The sequence below is a fragment of the Pogona vitticeps genome, chromosome 3 (assembly GCF_051106095.1).
Source record: "Pogona vitticeps strain Pit_001003342236 chromosome 3, PviZW2.1, whole genome shotgun sequence".
In the NCBI taxonomy this organism is placed as follows: domain Eukaryota; kingdom Metazoa; phylum Chordata; class Lepidosauria; order Squamata; family Agamidae; genus Pogona; species Pogona vitticeps.
The window spans coordinates 27,838,430-27,860,995 of NC_135785.1; the positions used below are offsets into that span (position 1 = coordinate 27,838,430).

The 22,566-nt window shown below is 40.2% G+C and overlaps 1 protein-coding gene across 6 annotated transcripts in view; it reads right to left on the reverse strand.

Annotated features, from left to right (window-relative positions):
- Nucleotides 1-19,628: 19,628 nt before the first annotated feature.
- The window catches only part of AADAC (arylacetamide deacetylase), a 39,106-nt gene continuing 36,168 nt past the window's right edge, over nt 19,629-22,566 (reverse strand). For all 6 annotated transcript variants that reach the window (XM_020781830.3, XM_078389109.1, XM_020781827.3 and 3 more), the window contains one exon: nt 19,629-20,508. In XM_020781830.3, coding sequence (XP_020637489.3) covers nt 19,900-20,508 — 609 coding nt within the window. In that variant the 3' untranslated portion in view covers nt 19,629-19,899. The remainder of the gene's footprint in view (nt 20,509-22,566) is intronic.

The window sequence follows — 22,566 nt, forward strand, 5'->3', positions numbered from 1 at the left end:
GTTCCAATGTCCACACAACGCCCTTCCTTATTACTGTAGGAAGAGAAGTTGCCAGTCACAGTTTTTTGTCTCTGTGTTCCCTCATGCATCAAACATTATTGTCACATAGGGTATGTTATCTCCTTCCCTCCCCACCCAGAGAGCCAAGAAACGAAACTGATTCACAATGACTTCATCTCAGTAGCCTTAAGAGCAATATCTTGTTGAGTTTCCACAGAGTCCCATCAACATAGCAATGTACGACTGCACTGCTTACAGAACACTTGGTTGTACTAGTGGTCATCTCTATGAAGAAAATTCACCCTCTGCTTGGCAGCTGCAATACTTGTGCAGATGACATGATCTCATGTTTTGATTCTGGAAGGAGTTTCCACTCAGAGAAAGTCAGCCACGGAGTCAAAAGAAGGAGAACAGTAGGGGTGCTGACTCTGCTCACCTGGACAGCAAAATAAACAGACTTATGGGGCATTTGGTCACTGGAGTGAGATGTATTAGATTCCCATAGCAATCATATCTACAATTCTGTATATATGTACAATATTTACATAGAGAGCCAGTATAGTGTAGTCATAGTGGACAGGGTGATGGACTATGACTCAAGAGAGATGTGTTTTAATCTCCACTTAGCCATGGAAACATACTGGTAGGTGGCAATGGTGAAACCTCTCCTTAGATATCTCACATACCTTGAATATTGTATTTTGGTCACAATAAGGCACATAACAAATGCTTGTACATGTATGTGAGTCCAACCTATACCTATAAATCAACAAGTGTAAAATTGTATCCTTGTTTGTCTTCTTTTCCAACTGTGCAATTCTTCATTTTTGGAGATATATAATTGCCCTCTCTAAAGAGGCAACACTATTTTTTTTCCTCTCACCCATCCCCCTAATGTGGAATCTCACAGATCTCTCCACCACAAGATATGCCTGGCAGAGGAAGTGAGGTTACATTCTTTAAAACGTCAAATCTGACAGCAGCATTAATGTTCTGTTATTTTGCTTATAAATGTGTCCAGCTCAAAATTATTATAATTTGCAGTTGACTATATAATGAGCCATATTGATACGCTCCAGAAGTTAAAGCACTGTGAAACAGACTATTCAAGCAGAATTTGACACTGATGCTGTATTGAAGCGGTAGTTCATAGGAAACTGTCTTTCGTAATTGTTTACTTCACATGCATTTGTAAGCTGTTTATAAAACAGCGTTCTGAAAGGACGACAGAATGAAGTGGCAAAGAGCTTGCTTTCAAAGGACTGGAATCCTATTGCTATTAGTTACACTTCCTAAGACTGATGACATCATTAGCTACAGCATTTTTTTGGAAATAAAACATGTATGATTTCCCCCAGGAAATATCCTGAGACTCCTGTGGATTCTTTCTTTGTTGTGGGGAAGCTGTTGGGTGCTACAGACTGCAGGAGAAGCCACAATCTTCAGTAAAATTATCCTGGCACAATGATTTCCAGAAATCAAAGACTTACAGAAGTCCTACAACCTCCAATAAATCGCCACAGCTGATGACAAGTTGTAACTAATGGCAACACAAGCCAAGGAGACGTTATAAAATTTGGTGGAAGAGCATAACTCAAGGAAGATTTTAAAAGTATGTGTATAAAACCAGGGCTATGCACAGGAAAAAAACATTTATTTTGGCTTGTTTTGGGAGGGGGGACCATTGACATTTTCATTGTTTTCATGCACCAATCTTTTGGTTTACCACAAATGTTTCAGGCTTTCTCGCACTGGTGCAAAAAAACAAAGAAACCAAACCCATACAAACTCACAAAAGAATCCCATGGGGGCCTCGGGCAAGGCAACAGAGAAAAGAAGACAATGGTAAAACCAGCAACAACAAAGACACAGCCGGGCAGCAAGGCAGCACAACACTGAAAGTGCCAGGAAGAAGCTGACACGCTCAGCTCACCCTGCAACCTTCAAAGCACGTGACCAAAACATTGCAAGCAGATGGTGGCTTGACACCTCTGGTCTCAGAGCCCGAAGTGTTGGGGATAGTATAAATATATGCCCACACATCACACCACACTTCCCTCCTCCCCGTCCACCCTGCTTAGTAGCTTTTTGATATATTAGCAGGATATGAGCTTTCATAACTTGCCCTGTCCTTTCAACTCTGATGGAGAGGTGTTGTGTGATAACACACAAGTAAAACTCTCCTTCCTTTTGCCCGTCCTGCTTGTTTCACAGATCTTCCTTCAGCTTTGATAGAATTCCAAGAAAGAAAGAAAGAAAGAAAGAAAGAAAGAAAGAAAGAAAGAAAGAAAGAAAGAAAGAAAGAAAGAAAGAAAGAAAGAAAGAAAGAAAGAAAGGGCAAATGGGGGAAGGAGCTCCCATCCAATTCACCCCCTGCCCACAAGAGAAAATAGGAGGGAAAAACTTTTGAGAAAACCTTCACATGGTGATTCGTTGCACTTCCCTGCATTCTCCCCCACTGCCTGCTGTCCTGCTCAGCTACTTGTTCCCCACCCCCAAAAAGGTCTCAGAAACATGTTTTGTTTTTTTTTGCAGGGATATTTAACATTTTTTACCATTCCTGCTGGTCAAGTGCACCCTAGGGCTGTGGAACGCCTTCATTCCTCCTGCTTTTCTTCCCCCCCTCCACCTTGATCTCACCCCATCCTTTGCTTTTTCCAGGACCTCACACACTTCTTAGGTTTTCACAAGGGCAAATGGCAGGTGGAGAGCTACCAGAGTAAGTACACAAAATGGAAGTGTTGCATAAATTACTCCTAATCAGCCTCAAAACGCACAAACAGAATTGCCGGCACCTGGATGCATCCTTTCTTAGTAATGTTGTAGCCCACAGCATTTAAACTTTTATTGGTATGCATTTGGGTGGGAAAGACTACTCATTGTAACATCATTAGTGGCCTGGTGTAAAGAAAGAGAAAGCTTGTTTTAGGCAACAGCCATATTTTCCTGAATTTGACAAAAATTAGGAAGCAGAAGGTTGGGTTAATTGCACCATTTGAAAAGGCCTTCTAGAAGTGTAAACAGACTTAATGACACTAAAGGCATCTGTCTGGTGAGGCCACTGTATACAGGAAGCTGGACTACATGGGCTGTACTTATTTAGGTGTGATCAGAAATTTCCCACTACATCAGAGGCATTTCTGAAATGGTGCTTTACTGGAATGGAGTGAAGAGCAGTGAAAAATAAGCACTATCATGACAACCAACACAACTACCACGTTTCCCTGAAAATAAGACAGGGCCTTATAGTAGTTTTTGCTCCAAAAAACGCATTAGGGCTTATTTTCAGGGGATTTTTTTAAAAAGTACAACACTCTACATTTATTTAAATACAGTCATGTCATTTTCTGGTTGCTGCACAATGGTGGAAGGTGGGGTTTCACTTAACTAGGGCTTATTTTGGGGGTAGGGCTTATGTTAAGAGCAATCATACTGGGGTTTATTTTCAGATTAGGTCTTATTTTCAGGGGAACAGGGCAGTTTCCTTAGCAGCAAGGCAGTAGCAAAGTGTGGTCACTGTCCTATAGATTAAGTATGAATTGGAAAAGCAATCTGTAAGCCTGTCCCTGATTCTAGAAGCCTTCCTGTTGTGTAGTTGCACAACGGGGCCTCACACAGAGCATGGAAAACAAGCACGTGACAGGGAATATGATGGAGGGATAATAAATGCCATCATTTTCATGCATATTGCTTTGTATCTCCAGGATTCCAAATCTGTAGAACAGTGGCAGGTTCTACGAAGATGAATATGGCTGTCACTTCAGCTATTACCAAAATCCACATGGCAGCAGAATAAATAAAATCTGCCATTCTATTTTGAAGAAAGCAATCTCTGAAAGGATTTTTCATGGGATGTTAACAGCCCACACTCACCGGAATAAGGAAAACAACGATGCTATGTAGATTTCCGCACAAATATAGTAAATAATAATTCAACAAAACATAGAAGTGCAAGGTCTCTGATAATTTGAACAGGCAGAGGTTAAGGATGTGCGAGGGGAATACTTTTGGTTTGCTTCTGTTTGGGGTTTTTTGGGGGGAGATTCCTAAAAGATGGGAATTTATAGGAGCCCCCCAAAAGAACCCCAAAATATATACACACATACACACTCAAAAAAGAAGGTAACACAACAACAGTTTCTGAGGAACAAAAATCATCAGACCTATGTGGCTGGCGTTTTACATCATATCATACATTCTTAACAGCATTATCATCAGGAAACAGTATAGATGAGAAAGAGGGGCATCATCAGACTCATGAGATCTTTTTGTCACCACTTGCCAGAACTATGACATTCAAAGTGAAGTAATGTCAGTGAAATATTGGAGTTTTGTTTCCCCCCTCTTTCAGAATCAGGAATCTATCATATTTCAAAAACTGTCTATTTTAAAGCCACAAAAGACTCTGAAAATGAAAGAAAGTACTTCTTTTGTGTTTTTCCCTGTTCAAGTCCCATCCTTAGATGGATGCTGCAATTCACTCAGTTTTTTTGAATATAAGATTGCAGTCCAGCTCTGGTGGAGTAAGGAAAGTGTGGGCCATGGGCTGCCCCCTGCCCCTAGAACCCAATTAGTTCTCGCACCTCCAAATCTTTTGGGCTTCACAAAATCCTACTGTCCACCTGGCTGGAAGATAAATGGAGAGTAAGGGCTGAACTGATGAATTCATTGGTTTCCCTTCCAACCAGCTGGTATATATAGATACACCAGCTGCTTGGAAGGGATCCAATAACTAAAATTATTTATATATATACTGGATCAAACCATGTAACTTACACGTGTTGTGACATATGGTTTCATTTCAAGCTGGAGATACAGTATTGTGAACTAATTAGTCCATATGCAGTGTCTGTAGTTGGATCAATGCACCTGTGTGTTTTTGCAATGTTTATTGCACAAAGACACACACACAAACACAAGCACACACCACAATGACAACTGATACAAAAGATATTTGATGAATTCAAGACTAGACTATTACAGCATACTTATTTCTCAATAAGCTATTTTAGTCCTTTGGAGAATTCTCTGTTTTCTCATAGTCTGTTTACTATCTGAATGTTTTTAGAGACCATTCTTTGCTAAAATTAGGTAATGGAAATCAGAACTGAAAACACAAATTCTTCCCTTTTTCTCTGCAGGGAAAAGCAAATGAACAAAAAGTTTAATTACTTCCTGATCAGAAAGCCTTCTACCTACCTAAATTTTGCATTTTTGTTTTGCTTTTAAAATACGAAATATGAATATACCTTTCATACTCAGCAGTAGGGCATGCATTCTTTTTGGCATGCACTTTGTTTAGCCGATTTTGGTAGCAGATATTAGGGGTAGTGATTAATTGAGAGCTGATGGACTACTAGGGATAATTTGATGTTCGGATGGGAAGAGCATCCTAAATGGCATAACCTCAACACACACACACACACACACACACACACACACACACACACACACACACACACACACACACACACACACACACACACACACACACACACACACACACACACACACTATGGTGCCTATAAAAATGTGGGTTTACTCTGAGTATGCTGGTGCTTCCCATTTGGAGGATGAAAGTTAGAAAGATGGACATGACCTTTACATAAGATTCTTTTACAAGCTGTGATCAGAAAGACTTCTTAAGAAAAAGCAAGTAGCTCAGTTTCCTTCCTCTTCTTTGTTTTAAAGAATTCTGAGGACATGATTGTTTGCTTAAAGCTGACATAGGACAAATTTAAGTCCTCAGAATTCTTTAAAACAAAGAAGAGGAAGAAAATTGAGTTTCGGTCCAGTTTCATTTTATTGGTGTGAGATTTGGGTGGAGGATGGACGATTTTTCATGGGATAGAACTCAGATCATAAGCAGAGTCTTGACTGTGGTATTACAGTTTAACCTCTGCACCATTATACAGGCCCTGAGATAGCATGTTTCTTAGAGCAAATGAAGCATGTGTGACTAATTACAAAACAAAAGCAAGCCAATAGAACTGATTAAGGTGCCTTTCATTAGTTATCATGATATACAATATCATTTTAAATTGTTTATTTATTTAAAGACAAGTTAGTTGGTGGATTTATTGTTTCTTTGATTGATTTGTTTGTTGATTTTTAATTATATATTGTTTTTATTTATTTTTTCTTTGTTGTATGCTTTGCTGTAAATAAACCATGAGACCATTTTGTGCTGGGACAATTTAACATTTTTTATCACTCCAGGGAGCTCCACTTTTATTGACGTGTTAATTTTATTCTCTATTTTTTATTTTTGATTAGCTTTATTCTCTATTTTGGGCCTTAACAATGTAGGGTCATATTCAATTATATGGGCCAAAATAAATTGGTTGTAATTCACAACATCTTTTGAAAATAATAAGCCACTCCATTCTCATCTTTCCAATTTTAAATTCCTTTTTCTCTTCATTTGTCATTGTGGCATTCGCTCTCGTACCCCCTTGCTTGACTGTCAAGACTCAGAGCACACAAAGGCAAACAATCCCCTCTTTTACACTGCTGCCACCAGGTGATCACTAAATCACCATTACTTATGGAAGATAAAGATTCAGGTCCACACTCAAAGTCTTATAGGACTTTTGTTTATAGATTACAGAAATTGATATTGATTCATGAATATCTTCTTTAAGTAAATTTATTATTAAAAACAACCTTCTTTTTGATAATACACTCCTAACTGTAATCATACCTCAGAATTACCCAAACTCCACATTCTAACTATTTCTTTCTCTCACACTCCACTCCAACTCTGACTCCCTCCTGACTCCTAAGGCTCTGCCTCTTATAAGATCTCTCTCAGCTCCGCCTCTCAGCAACATGAATATACATGAACAATTAACATACTAAAACACGAACCATTGGCAAAATAAAAGGGGAATGCTACAGTCAGATTCCTCATCCATCTGCTTACCCAGGTGAAACACAAGACAGAGTTCATGACTCGTCAGAGGTCACAATTTTAACAAGATGTTTCCAGCCCCAGCAGGAAAATATACAGTATTCCTAATTTCCTTTTTAGCTGCCCACCATAACTACTACTATTTTCCTCTGTTGAATTTTGGTAATGGACACCAGTGGCATCAGTGGATTCAAGCAACTTGGAAGCAATATCCAGTCTTTCTCAGGGTTTTACTGGATGACACAAGTAACTTGAATCTAGAAAGAGTGCTCCCTCAAGTGGTGAAATAGGTATATTTGTGAAAGCACATTAAAAGGAGAAATGCGTGTCATGAAGACTACTTGACCTTTGTCTAATTCAAATGCCCACTTGGCCATGAAAGCTCACTGGGAGAGTGAAACAGGCAAACCAACTCCTTAAATTACCTTGGAAGCCTTATTAGGGTTGCCGTAAGTCAATTTTGACTTGATCACAGAGAACATACACATGTGTGTATACACACACACACCATTCAAATAAAGCTTTAGCTACATTCAGATAAACTTTGCTAGAGTATTTTCACTGCCCTTTGAACATATAACTTGACAATGAAAGTTTCTTGGCCACCAAAACACAATGGAAAGAAATCTTTTGGAACAGGTTATTTTTAGAACACTGAAAGCACTTGAAATAAGGTTCACTTTTGCAGAGAAACGCTGAAACTAGAACTGTTCAACAGAGGCTTTGTGGACAGTGAACGTATAATTCCTCTAAAACTTTGGTTGATGCATGTTTGATGTACTCAGTGAAGGTCATCTGGTTCTAGATGAAATTGTCCTTTTCCTACATTTCAAACCACATCCAAATTAAATTGAGGTATTAGGATTTATTTGGCTACTATCACATTCCTTTAAGTAAAATATCAAAGAGGAAGCCAGAGACTTCACACTGCTAAAGCATATGATGCTCTTTCAAATGATTTTGCCTCTTTTATAAAGTATAATATTGCACTGCACATGTGTTTTGCTTGCAGATTTGCATTTGCTTGTATAATAAATAAAGAGGGCTGATTGAGACTTTCCAAAGACTTTCCATATAGCGTGTATTTACAGTAATCCAGCCAAAATATAACTAGGATGTGTTTTGCCTTGGTCAGATGAGACCTTTCAAGAAATGGGTTCAGCTGGTGTACTAGTTCTAACTGTGGAAAGGCACTCTTGGCCACTGCCAAAAAAAAGAGGAAATAAGGAAAAGATCTTGGAAAACTTCATACCATTTCTGCAGAGTGCTTACACTCTGTGGGTCTCAAACTCCTTGTAGGAGTGGCAAGTCTGCACTGGCTGGTCCTCCCTCCCTCTTGCTTTTCTTCACCACCCAGCCTCAATATCACCCACTCTATTTCCAGGATCTGCCAGTCCTCCAGGTAATTTACTCTAGCTCAGCCAGAGGAGTAGCAGGGAAAGAAAAGAGCTGAAGTGAGACCAAAGGATGAGAAGGAACCCTTTCAGCATTTCTGCTTCTTCCTCACTCTGACTGACTGCTGGCAACAGCCGACTCAGCATTATTTGATAGTGAATTTCCTTGGGCCACTTGATAGACAAGGAGTGAAGGAAAGAGCAAATGGAAGAGGGGGAGATGAAAGAATCTGAAGCTTTCATGTCCTTCTCTTTTATTAAAATGAAGCATTTGGTTTTAAGAGGCTCTCTGCTGGGAACCAACAAGAAAACATGAAAATGAAAGTAATGTACTGTTCCATGCTTCCCCATGCTTCCGATTAAAGCAAAAGTCCTATTTCTAGTTGTCACCATCCTCTGTCAAAACATTCAGCTTTCCTGAAGACGGCTGAAAGCACTGCACTGTTCTTGAAATAGATTACCACTCTCCTGCCCAAACACCAAATCTCTATCTCAAAAACCCTATCTAAACTCCTCCTGTGGAGTATCTTATACCTCATGACTCCGCCTCTCCAGCACTACCATTGGTCTATGCAAATAACATATGAATATTCATGACCTGGGTGAACACCCCAGTGCCTTCTCCGTAATTACGATCAGCAGAGAAAGCCCTCCTCTTGGTCCCATTGCCAGTCACATGACCTGATGTACAACTAGCAATGAGAGTGGCAGCTTGTTGATTAGCAGCAATTTGTCACCACGATCTGTGCGATTGCACATACCCTGATGTAAGTCCCTAATAAGATTCTAGCTGGATGAGAATAAGTTATGCTGAAATCAAGAGTAAATATGCAGAAGACATTGTGGTGAATCAAACATGGTTGACAACTTCAGTTTACAATGGCTGCAGTCCTAACACACAGTTCAGCTGCTTCAGCATGACTTCACTTTAATAAGATTTAAGCAGCCCAAATATATTAGCATGTAAATACTGCTTTCTTGGGCATGACATACCAGTAATCTTTGTGTAGAAAAGGAAGCCAAACATTTCAAATGAAATACAGTGCTTATTTTTCAAAGAATCTGCCTGACTATAAATAAGGTTTTGAGAAATGTAGGTGAAAATGCCAGCCACCCAGCCTTCTTATCTAAGCAGCAGTAAACTATTCACTTTCATCATTTGTATTCATGGTGCATTGATGCCAATGGAAAGAGTTCCTTTTATCATAGGATTTTCTGAAGGCTGCAAGCCTCATGGCAATGCCTCAGACATTCCCCAAGAAAGCTCCAGTAAGGCAGATTTCCTTGTGAAATACAGGAGGTGGGCTCAATAGAAGTTTCTTCTATGGAATTCGTGATAGAAAGAAGAGCCTAGGCAACTATTGAAAGGGTATGTTTCATCTGGGTTTTCTTGTCTTATAGAAGTAGATAAGAAAGAAGGAAAGGAAGAATCTATAGAACAAGGATGAGTAAGGTACCATGGTAGGAGATCCTAACAAGAAGAGGAGTCTAAGAAAGGTGGGGGCTTCAAAAAGAGAAATTCTAAAGGCACAACTACAAACAATTCCAACAAGAAAAAAGGGGGGGGGAGGTGGCAAAAAAGGCCAGTCACAAAAAAGGCAAAAGGTCACAAAAAGCTCAGGGAAGACCTAAAAACCAAAATAGACATGTACACATGTACAAGGGAAGAAGGACAAGCCACCAAGGATGAGTACAGACAAGTAGCAAGGAAATGCAGGGATGGCATTAGGAGGGCAAAAGCAGCAAATGAGCTGTGGTTAGCTAGAGACACTAAAAGCAATAAAAAAGCATTCTTCAGGTATGTGAGTAGCAAAAGACAAACAAAAGACATAGTGGCCTAGCTCCGCAATGGAGATGGAAAAATGATAACAGAAGACAAAGAAAAGGCAGAGGCGCTCAATTCCTATTTTTATTCAGACTGTTCCCATAAGACAGACTATGAACTTCCAAACAAATTGGAAATGCAAGTGGGGGGAGGGGATTACAGCTAGAGATGGATAAACAAATAGTCAAGGAATACCTTACCACCTTGAATGAGTTCAAATCTCCAGGGCCAGATGAACTGCATCCAAGATTACTGAAGGAATTGGCTGAAGAACTCTCAGAACCGCTATCCATTATTTTCTTAAAATTATGGGAAATGGGTGAGATGCCAGATGACTGGAGGATGGCTAATGTTGTCCCTCTCTTCAAAAAGGGCAAAAAAGGAGGAACCTGGGAACTGCAGGCCAGTCAGCCTAACATCAAACCCAGGCAAAATTCTGGAACAGATCGTAAAGCAATCATTGTGCAAGCACATAGAAAACAATGCAGTAATAACTAGAAGCCAACGCAGATTTGTCAAGAAGAAATCCTGCCAAACTAATTTGATCTCATTTTTTGATCACGTTACCTCCCTGATAGACAGTGGCAATGCTGTAGACATAGTATATCTTGATTTAAGCGAAGCTTTTTGACAAAGTGCCCCATGATATCCTGATTAGCAAGCTAACTAAGTGTGGTCTGGATAGATCAAATGTCAGGTGAATACACAATTGGCTACAGAATTGTACTCAGAGGTTTATGATTAATGGGTCCTTCTCTAACTGAGGGGAGGTGATCAGTGGGTTACCCCAAGGCTCAATTAATGGGCCTGGTGCTTTTAAATATATTTATTAATGATTTGGATGAGGGAGTTCAGGGAATGCTTGTCAAATTTGCAGATGATACCAAATTGGGCAGGATAGCTAACACCCTAGAAGACAGAAACAAAATTCAAAATGATCTTAATAGGATAGATCACTGGGCCAGAAACAAAAGAATGAAATTCAACACAGATAAGTGCAAAGTACTGCACCTTGGAAAAAGAAACAAATTGCACAGTTACAAGATGGGGGATATCTGACTCAGCAAGAAGAGCGAGAAGGATCTTGAAATTGTTGTAGATCACAAGCTAAATATGAGCCAACAGTGTGATGTGGCTACAAAAAAGGCTAATGCTATTTTAGGTGTCATTAATAGAAGTACAGTTTCGAAATCCTACAAGGTGGTAGTCCCCCTCTATTCAGCACTGGTTAGGCCTCACCCTGAGTACTGTGTCCAGTTCTGGACACCACACTTCAAGAAGGATGCTAACAAACTGGAACAAGTTGAGAGGAGGGTGACAAGGATGATCAGGGGGCTGGAAACCAAGCTTTAGGAGGAAAGGTTGAAAGAATTGGGCATGTTTAGCTTTGAGACAAGAAGACTGAGGGGTGATACAATAACACTTTTCAAATATTTGAAAAGCTGTCATACGGAGGAGGGGCAAGATCCGTTCTCGATCATCCCAGAGTGCAGGACACGCAACAATGGGCTCAAGTTAAAGGAAGCCAGATTTTGGTTGAATATTAGGGAAAACTTCCTAACTGCTAGAGCAGTACAATGGTAGACCCAATTACTTTGGGAGTTGGTGAGTGCTCCAACACTGGAGGCATTCAAGAAAAAACTTAGATAATCACCTGGTAGATATATTTTGATTGTATTCCTGTATTGATCAGGGTGTTGGACTTGATGGCCTTGCAGGCCCCTTCCAACTCCACTTTTCTATAATTCTATGATTTTATCATTCTATAGTTTCAAGAGAAAAAAATAGCAGTGTGCTCCATTTTAGTTGAGACAACAATAAATACGTAGTTGCCCAATTAAATGACCAGGTTGATTTCAATGCTTTTATGGTACTAATAAATCCAACAATGATTATTCACAACCAAAATCAAAATCAGATGACCATATCAAGAACACATGGTTGTAAAGGGAGGGGATCACTCCTATGGCCTGGGTCAGTAATACTGATGTTCTGGGTTAAGTAACTCAATTAGGGAATCATCAGTTACCAAAGTGAGTTTTCAGTTTCTTCCAGAACTCTTTACCAGACAAAAATAGTACAAATGTTGAGAACAGGAAGAAGCAAAATCTCCAAAATTATTGGACCAATTGTGATAACCCATTATTGTTGAATGCAAATAGCTGTGCAAGCTCCATGTTGCCTTGCGAACAGCCAGCTTTCAAAAACAAAGGTTATCACATCTTTTTTTTTTTTTAAAAAAATCTTCCTCCCCTCCTCCCTAGCTTCATACCATCTTTGCTTGATGAAGAGTTCTGAGTAGAGATAGGCACCTTGATGGACCACAAACTATGAATTTCCAGCTGGCTAACCAGCAAACTACAAATTGGTTCATTGGTTCGATGTGGCTTTTTAAAATTTGTAGATAGCGTGCCGCTTCCTACTGCCCATCATCTCTCTATTTTGCCCTCTTCTGCCTCCGCCACCTCTTCCCACACTGCCACCACCATCTGCTGATTGGTGGGCCATAGGCAGACAGGGAAAGCTAGGCTGCCGGAAGGGAAGCTGGCCACTCTTTGCAAAGACAGTGGAGGTTCCCTTCCACAACCTGGCTTGCCCTGTGTGTGTATGCCATAGTTAGAAGCTGACCACTGTTTGCAGAGATAGTGGCGGCAATAGTGGAAGTGGAGTAAGATGAGGACAAGGTAGGGAAGTGACAGGGACAGTTGGAAGGGGCGGGAGGAGTGAAAAGGGAACAGGAGGGGACTGTGGGGACAGTGAACCAGGAAGTTCATAAATCGCTCCAAAATTCATTATTTTAGGAAAGTTTGGGTTCTCCAGTTTGGATGAACTTGAACCAATCCAAAGCAATGTACTGGTGGTTTTCCTCAAATTTCCTGGTTTGCCCTGGGCTTCATGCCCATCTTTAGTTCTGAGAGATGCCAACAGCTCTATTTGTTTGTAAGTTCTCAGTGATCCTACCCAGAACTTTGTTTCACTACTTTCAGACTGCTTTTACCTCGTAGAGTTTGGGGGAACATTTATGACACCACAGAACAGTGATGGCAAACCTTTTTGAGCCGAGTTCCCAAACTGCATAGATCATCAAGTCCAGCTCCTGTCCAGGAGGCCCAGGATCTCACCATTTGTAAGCCACTTATTCTACAAAGAGCATATTTAGAAACATACCTCTGGTGACTGTGAATAAAGCATAGTGATTACTGGTTAGGTAAAGGTAAAGATTTCCCTTGACATATAGTCCAGTCGTGTCCGACTCTAGGGCGCAGTGCTCATCCCCGTTTCCAAGCCGTAGAGCCAACATTTGTCTGTAGACAGCTTCTGTGGTCACGTGGCCAGCGCGACTAGACATGGGTTACCTGTTGCCTAACCTCAGTTTACATTTGCTCTTTATAGCTTTTCTGTTAATAACAACAGTAACAACAATAAGAATCTAAGAACTGTAGAGCTGGAAGGGACACTATAGATTATCAAGTCTAGCCCCTGTCAAGGAGGCACAGTAGGGAATCAAACTCCCAACCTCTGATTCCACAGCCAAATATCGAAACAACTGAGCTATCCAGAAGTTCTTCTCTTTTTGTATCTTTACGTCCCTATGAATCCCTGCACCACTTCTCTGCCCCTCCTTTTCCTTCTGCCACATTTACTAGGGCACCAGGATGCCAGTAAGATTTTCGTCTTTCTGCCCTACCTCCCATGGATAGATTCTCATCTCTCCCACAGACACTTTGGCACCCAGACTGCCACAAGAAGAGTGCCCTAGATATGAAGACCAATGTAATTCTCCACGACTCTTCATTCCATTCCAGTCATGATCTTCATAAGTGTTACTGACTGAGGCCATAGGAATGAACCCCTCCCTAGATCTGGTCATATGATTTCAGTTATGAATAATCATTGTTCAATTTACTAGTACCATAAAAGTATTGAAATCAACATGGTCATTTAATTGGACAACTATGTTTTTCTTCTTTTTAAAACATAAAATTGCCCTCGCACTCTCCATCTGCTCAGCAAGACATGGGGTGTGTGTGCGAGAAGCATCACATTTTCCTCTGTGAAATCAGTTTGGCAAAGAAAGAAAAACATGCCTGTGTGATTTACAGAAATGCTTGCAGGTTTTAAAGGGAAGCATGGTCTCCCATCTAGTGTTCTAACTAAATAATAATACATCTTTTGTTGCTCTGACTCAACTGGTATAATGTTATACACACACAAATTATCCTTAGGGATGAATTCAGTAAACAGAGGTTCTGAAGCTTGAGATTTATCAGACTGAGGAAAAGGGACCCTGAGGAAAAGGGAAGGGTTTTGTTGTCAACAGTGTAGCATTGCTCATGTAGTGTTATGGACAGGGTAGCCTAAATTATTTGTTCTTGTCAGTTTCTGCTATCCAAACAAGATACCTCAGAGAGGAATGTTCAAAGCTCCACAGGATTCCCCACCTCTAGGCAAAAGCAAAGTAAAAACCATTGCAAATTTTTGAATTTTGGTTAAAAACCTCTACCTGCACAACAGAAGTGCAGGAACTTATCTTCGAGTCTCCCCAGAGTAGACCACCCCCTATTGTCTCATCAACTAGCACTTACAGTCTGAATAACTCACTTTGAGATATTGGTAAGGGAAAAAATAAAATGTTTCCTTGACTCACCATTGAATAAACAGCATACTAAACATAAATGACTGCTTAGAGTAAGAGACCTCAACAGAATTGCAACCTGCTTCCAGCAGAGTCATACAGACTATATTCTCATAAATGCACCCTAACTGCATAACTGCTAACTGCCATCAGACTAAAAGAAAGGGAAAAGTACAGAGTGGCATGGCTGTCTTTGAAATCAGGCAGGGCAAGAACAATTGCTTACAACTGGATGGATTGACAGTCACCCCAGCCTAGAAATGTCCCTCCCTGCCAAACCTACTAAAGGCAGCATATGAGGCTGCTAAAACTCCAACAAGAACCACCATTTGTTTTCAATAGGGTTTCTATTATTTATACGAACTGCTTGAGAGCAAAACTAGCATTCTTTCCCTTTCCAAAGCAAAGCACACAAGTGCAGTACAACTTGCTGATTGTTAAAAAGATACAAACAGCCTATCTGCTACTTCTAACCCCTAGAAGTCCATGTCACAAAGTGATAGCCATTGTCTTATTGTGTTATTTCTTTTATTGACATAACTGTAATTAACGTGCACAAAAAATCTCTCCTGCTCTCATTCTTTTGTAAAACATGCCACAAAATATTACACCATCTCATGGAATGAGAAGAATCATTCTGCATGAACATTTGTTCTCTTTCATTTTGAACCTGGATGAAGTAGTTCGGATTTAGTAGCATCTGGTTGTGCTTATTTTCCCGGGCAGTGAGAAGTTCCAGTAGCACAGCACTTACCAAGGTTTGGGGAAGTTGGTGTTTTTCTTTTTGTTTGGAATTTACATCACAGAATCTGTCACCTAGCTAGCATGACTACTTGCCTAGAGGATGATGGGAGCTGGGTTTTCAAGGGTAAAGTTTTGCAAGCTTCATTTTTAGCATTGGTCATGATCTTTCTAAATAAGTTTGCTTCTGAATTTTGAGGGCGGTCCCTGGACGACTGATGATCTTTAAAAATATCTATATTTCTTTATAAGCAATGTAGAAATGGAGAAATATGTTTTTGCCATATTTGACTTTTTTTAAAAAAAACCCTTTCTGTTCTGAAGATGAGGGAAAACACAACTTTTAATAAATTATTCAAAAACACACTGAAGTAAGATTTCCAGCCAACTGCACCATCCAAATTGAATTGATACAGCTACAGCTTATTCCCAATAGGAAGAGAAGATGTTTTGCAATGATCTGTTTCTACCCACTAGAGGGCGGAAATACAACATACAATTCTGTACTGTTGGTCGCTTCCAATTGGCAGGATATATGTATCACAGTTTGACAGACTGAGAAGACAACATGACCACAAAAACAGGGGTCGGAGTGGCTCATTCACAACAAGGTCTTTTCATCCTCTGGTTGAAATGGCCTCACCAGCGTTTCCTATGTTCATGTAACTGAAACAAATTAAGCCACTGCAAAACACAAACAAACAAACAAAAATACATGAAGACTTCTGTCTAACAGGACAAAGCAAGCACCATTCTTTCTTCCATTCCTTACAGTTCTTTGCTTCACCTGCAACAGCCAGCTGGCTGTCCTGGAGAAATGTTCCTCCAGAGATACACTCCAATGATTGCTGCACCCCTCTCTGTGAATTGATTTATAATGCATTGTTTGTGAATGTAAAGGTGTAGTTTCTGCCACCATCTGGATTAGCTGCTGTGATGTCACATTACTGAGATAAAACATTTTACCTGTCTAGGGAATGAATTGCAATACCAGTTTTGCAATAATACACTGTACGTATGCCTGCACGGATGCTTGTATAAAAACGTTCAGTTTCATCTTCTTCAGTACTGGTACTTGGAGCATCAGCTTGGATGATGATTATGCTGAATAGATTTTCCACTGAGTCTGATTGATATTATTTGATCAGATTTTGCATTATAGCATCTTACTACCTGTGCTACATCTTGCCTCAATTTCTTCTGAATTTGTCATTTCCAGAGTAGAACATGTTGTAGTTGCCTGACTGAAAATATTCCATTCCTGTCCACTCTAGGTCACTGACATCAAGTGCTGCAATGTTTATATATTCCATAGTTATAAATTCCATTTCTCGGTTTAGGGTTTCCAGTTTGTCTTGATTCACACTCCTTGCATTCCATGTCTCAATTGCATGTGTTGTACAGCTGCAGATTTTCCTTTCACTTCTATGCACACCAGCTATTAGGATTCCTTTCAGCTTTCCTCTAGTTCAGCGGTCTCCAAACTATAGCCCGCAGGCCACATCTGGCCCACCTGCCATTTTATCTGTCCTGTTCCCTTTAGCCCATTCACACATGCATGGAAGTGGGCGGGGAGGAAGGAGGCATCCATGCAGGCATGCACACCGGGGGTGGGCAGGCAGAAGTGTGTGCATGCAGATGCTCGTAGACGTTCCTTCAGCCCTCAGAAATGTGGAAAATATACAATGTGGCCCTCACGCTCAAAAGTTTGGAGGCCCCTGGTCTAGTTACATCATTAGCAACAGAGGTATTTATACTTGTTCTTTGATCTTCCCCAGTAGCAGACTGAGTGCTTCCTAAGCTGGGAGTGTCATCTTCCAACACAAAATGTTTCATTTTGGACAACAAAGGGAGAAAAGCAAGAGCTCTCTTCAAGAAGATCCAAGAAATGAAAGGGAAATTTAAACGTAGATTAGGAATGCTGAAAGACCAACATGAAAGCACACTATCTGACCAGGAGAAAATCAACAGAAAGTGTAAATAGTAATTCTGAAGACCTATATATAGAAGAAATAAAAGGATGACAGACTCCTTTGAGAAGAAATTCTATGACGAAGAACCTGCAGTTCTAGAATGTGAAGAGAAAGCTGATCTGAAAGCACTGGGAAGAAATAAATAATCAGGCATAGATGGGAAACCAATAGAACTTTTTCAAGCTACAAAGACTGAATTTGTCAAAATCCTAACAAGAGTATGCCAACAAATATGGAGAACTGAACAATGGCCCACAGACCGTCAACATTCAATATATATTCCAACCCCCCAAAAAGGAGATGCCAGGGAGTGAAGCAACTATAGGACCATTGCTCTAATCTCCCAAGGAGGCAAAGTGATGCTCAGGGTATTGCAGCAAAAGCATTTACTTTATATGAAGTGAGAAATGCCTGATATTCAGCCTGGATTCCGAAAAGGGCCACTTGAGATCAGATTGCAAATATCCAGTAGCTATTGGAGCACACAGAAGAATTAACTAAGATGATAAGTCTGTGGTTTATAAGCTACAGCAAAGCCTTTAACTGTGTGGATCACATGAAACTATAAGTTGTTCTGAAAGAAACAGGTGTGCCTCAGCACTTCATTGTCCTGATACATAACCAGTATCGTGGACAACAAACTACCATTAGGACAGATAAGGAGAGTCAGAATGGTTTCCTATAAGTAAAGGTGTCAGACAGGGCTGCATTTCATCCCATTTCCTGTTCAATCTATACACACAACATATCATATAGAAAGTAATATTCAGATGAAGGAGGACTGAAAATTAGTGGAAGAAACATCAATAGTTTAAGGCATGCAAATAATGCTATCTTACTGGCAGAAAGCAGCAATGATCTGAAACAGTTTTTAATGGAAGCGAAAGAAGAAAGTGCTAAAGCAGAACTCCAGCATTAAAAAGACCAAAATCATGATTATGGAAGAACTACACAATTTTAACACTGACAATGAAGAAATTGAAATAGTTATGGATTTCGTATACCTTGGCTCAATCATCAGTCCTAATGGAAAGTGCATCCAGGAAATCAGAAGACCGAGTCTTGGAAGGGCTGCAATGAAAGGCTGCACATTGTCGTCCCCCCCCCCCCCAGTGAGCTGGGTATTCATTTTACCAATCTTGGAAGGATAGAAGGCTGGGTCAACCTTGAGCCGGCTACCTGGGATTGAACCCTGGGTCATGAGCATAGTTTTGGCTGCACTACAGCAGTTTAACTACTGCACCACAAGGCTCTTCTAAAAGGAGACAAAAAGGCAGTCAAGGAGAGATGGAACTGATGAAGGAGAGGTCCAGGAAGATGTGGTAGAAAAGCAGATCACTGAAGTCAGTTTAGTAGATATAAGAGTGCTGAGGTAGGTCATGAAGGAAGATCTCTGGGCAGAGAAACCTGTCCTATTTAGAATCCCTAAGGTAGGAGCAGAAATAAGCCACCTTATTTGGGAGAACGAGAAAACGAGAGTGGCCCGGTGGGCCAGATAGGCGGGGTATGTATGTATCAATCAATCAATCAATCAATCAATCAATCAATCAATCAATCAATCAATCAATCAATCAATCAATCAATCAATCAATCAATCAATCAATCAATAAATAAATAAATAAATAAATAAATAAATAAATAAAAAAGGGGAGAGAGGATGTCAGGACTAAGAAGCTAGTTCCCCGGAGAAGAGTAGAGAAGCAGCCATAGACTGACCCAAGATGGAAGAGTGAAGTTGCCAAATGCAAAAGGTCTTGGGAAGTTCCTCAGGGAAGAAGGGAGGACTGATCACTGGAATACAGTAGGTTTGTATAAGCCACTGTTGCAGTATCCCCTGTCTGGCATATATGTGCTCAATGATGTATTCCGAGGGAAACTGGGAACCCAATGTTAAAACTCCCCAAGGTTAAGCAGGTACCCCTGGACACAATAACTGGAGGTGATCTGCTATGTTAAACTTAAAGTTACCAGTTAAAGCTACCGGTTAAAAACATTAAAGTTCAAAGAGCTATTTAATTAAAGCTGCCGTTTCACATGCTACTGACTCCCATGTCACAGAGGTGAATATGGGTGAGGAATATAGCCAGTGGAGGAGAGAATAACACCAAGGCAACAGCATCAAACATGGAAAGGTCTGAACGTATCGTCCGTTTGATATCTGTGTTTTATTTTAATTTAAGAACAATGTGGTGGAGATGCAAACAAACAAACAAACAAACAAAAAAACAAAGACTCCAAGATTATTTCAGAATTGTCCAAAAAGAAGAAAGAAAGGATTCCATATCAATTACAATAGCCATAGAACTACAGTATCAAAATGATTCATCAAAAAGTAATTTCCTTTTTGGGAAAACAAAAACATTGTGAAACTGCCCGAATTAATCAATGCCAATAGCATTCCATAGAGACTCTTACTTTTATAGGTTGTTATTTAGCCACTCGATGTAATTATTGACCACTCTCTCTCCTGCAGTTAGGATGAATGGGCTGGTGGTAAATAGTAGAATCCCATGAACAGCATCCTCAACATGTTCATGTATTACTGGAACTCCTGCCTCCCTAAGTCGTGAGACATACATGATTCCATCATCCCGCAAGACATCATACTGACATGTGAGAACATATGTGAGGGGCAACCTATGCAACTTAACATCATCAACCAGTAGCGGTGCTGCTCTTGGATCCAGCAGCCCTGGATATTTCTGTCCAATCTTGGAATTCTCATGTTTGGGGATGGTATAAATGTGCCCCTTTTTAAACCTTTCAGGTAGCCAGTTACTCCAGTTTACAAACTTCAATAAATTGCTTGCTTCAGGAGGAACATGTTGGTTGGTCTCCATTGCTTCCATCAAAGAGAGGTCAGTTGTAAAGTATTCACTTAAGAATCTGAGCATTAATGATTTAGGTAGAATTGGCATGTCTTTATTGTCTCTATAGGAGGGCAAATCCAAATCAAGGGTCTGAAGAGCAGGGTAAAGCAGAGCTTGGATCTTCAACTGAACATCGATGTCGGGGTCATGTAGAAGCTGTAAGAGTTAACAGGGGAAAAGTGATAACAGATTGGAGATTTGTTGTTGTTTTGTTTGTTTCCTCCCAGGACACATGGCCAATCTAAGCAGAAAATATGTTTAATATTTCATAATATAAGAAGAAACAGGAAGTTTAAAAATCCAGATATTTACAGTAGTGTTTAAGGAGTTCGGTTTTAAAGAAATTCATACTGGGGACAAGGGTTACCCCAGTTTGTTTAAGAGACTAATTCAGGGCTTCCAAACGGTTCCAAACTTTGCCTGAGATTATCTATATCCCCATCTGATTCAGTCATGCCCCCAGATTTGGATCAATTGGTAAATTCAGATCACCAGCCTCCCATTGACATAAGCTGAATAACCAAAAAAGCTATAGCTTTTTCTTTTCTTTTTGCACCAATGAATGTGACATTTGGAGACATCATATGTCCTAAAGAAGAGAGCCAACCTGCCAAAATTCAGGGAGGCTATGAGGCTGTCTACACTGGTATATAAAGCAATATATGTATCACGGTTGATATAGTTTGGATTGGTTCAAATTATGGCATCCACATCTGATTCCCTTTAGAGCAATCCATCCTTCTCCTTTAAGAACTGTCCCACACCTTTTTGGATTCCTGTCAGGGGCGCTACTATTTTGGTACAGATTGGAACTCTTGAGTAAAATCCATTCCCAGTGAGTGTGGTCATTTGGAATGAACTAATTAGAGCCTTGCAGTTCCTTCTGGTGTTAATTTCTGGTACCCTAAAGTGTCTTATGGGCCACTTCAGGATATCAAAAATTGAACACATCGTCTACAGATGGTGAGAAGAATGAAAGAATTATTTCTTTACATCTTCCAGATCATTGTTGAAACAATGCATCACTTCTGTTAAATATATATATAAAATTACACACACACACATATACATACTGTATGTATGTATGTATGTATGTATGTATGTATGTAGGTAGGTAGGTAGGTAGGTAGGTAGGTAGGTAGGTAGGTAGGTAGGTAGGTAGGTAGGTAGGTAGATAGATAGATAGATAGATAGATAGATAGATAGATAGATAGATAGATAGATAGATAGATAGATAGATAGATAGATAGATAGATAGATAGATAGATAGATAGATAGATAGATAGATAGATAGATAGATAGATAGATAGATGTGTGTGTGTGTATGTATGTGTATGTGTGTATGTATATTTCTTTGCTATCGGTGTACTGCTGATTGAGAAATTGCCTGCAGCATTCACTTCTCCCTCCCTCCTTCTCTGCAACTTGTCAAGCATTCTTCCTTCTAGGGTGTCTGCAGCGCAGGTCTATTTATAACCAGCTGGGTAGACAAAAAAAGCTGAACCTCCCCTTCTCTCTCTCTCTCTCTCTCTCTCTCTCTCTCTCTCTCTCTCTCTCTCTCTCTCTCACACACACACACACACACACACACACACACACACACACACACACACACACACACACACACACACACACACACACACACACACACTTCCATTGCACCTCCATGGCTGTGGGTAGTTTCTCAATTGACAAAGGAAAATATTTTCTTAACAGAAGTGATGTAATCCTTCAGCAATGATCTAGGACAGCCATTCTCCACGAGGGCCATATGGCCCCCTCAGGTGTCCTGGCACATTCGAAGGGGGTCACAGACTGGAAACAATTCTCCACATCCTACCCCCTCAGGTGTCCTGGCACATTCGAAGGGGGTCACAGACTGGAAACAATTCTCCACATCCTACCTTATACAATACATGCAACTTAATCCTGATTTGGCCTATATTTCTTTCATTTTGTGTTCATGGCAGCATCCAAAAAGACAACAAAAAAAAGCCTTTCACATTCCCTGCATTTTTCTAGGCGTCATAAATTCCCATGTTCAATGTGATATCAGCACAATCCTAGCTAAGATTGTTCAACAGCACTTACTACTAGGAAACATGCTTAGGATTTCAGCCATCCTTCCAGGTAAGTCCAGTCTGGGTTTGCTGTACTGCTAGGAATCATTGACATCTATTATTCTTTTTCTAGAGCTCTTTGACCAAATGCCTT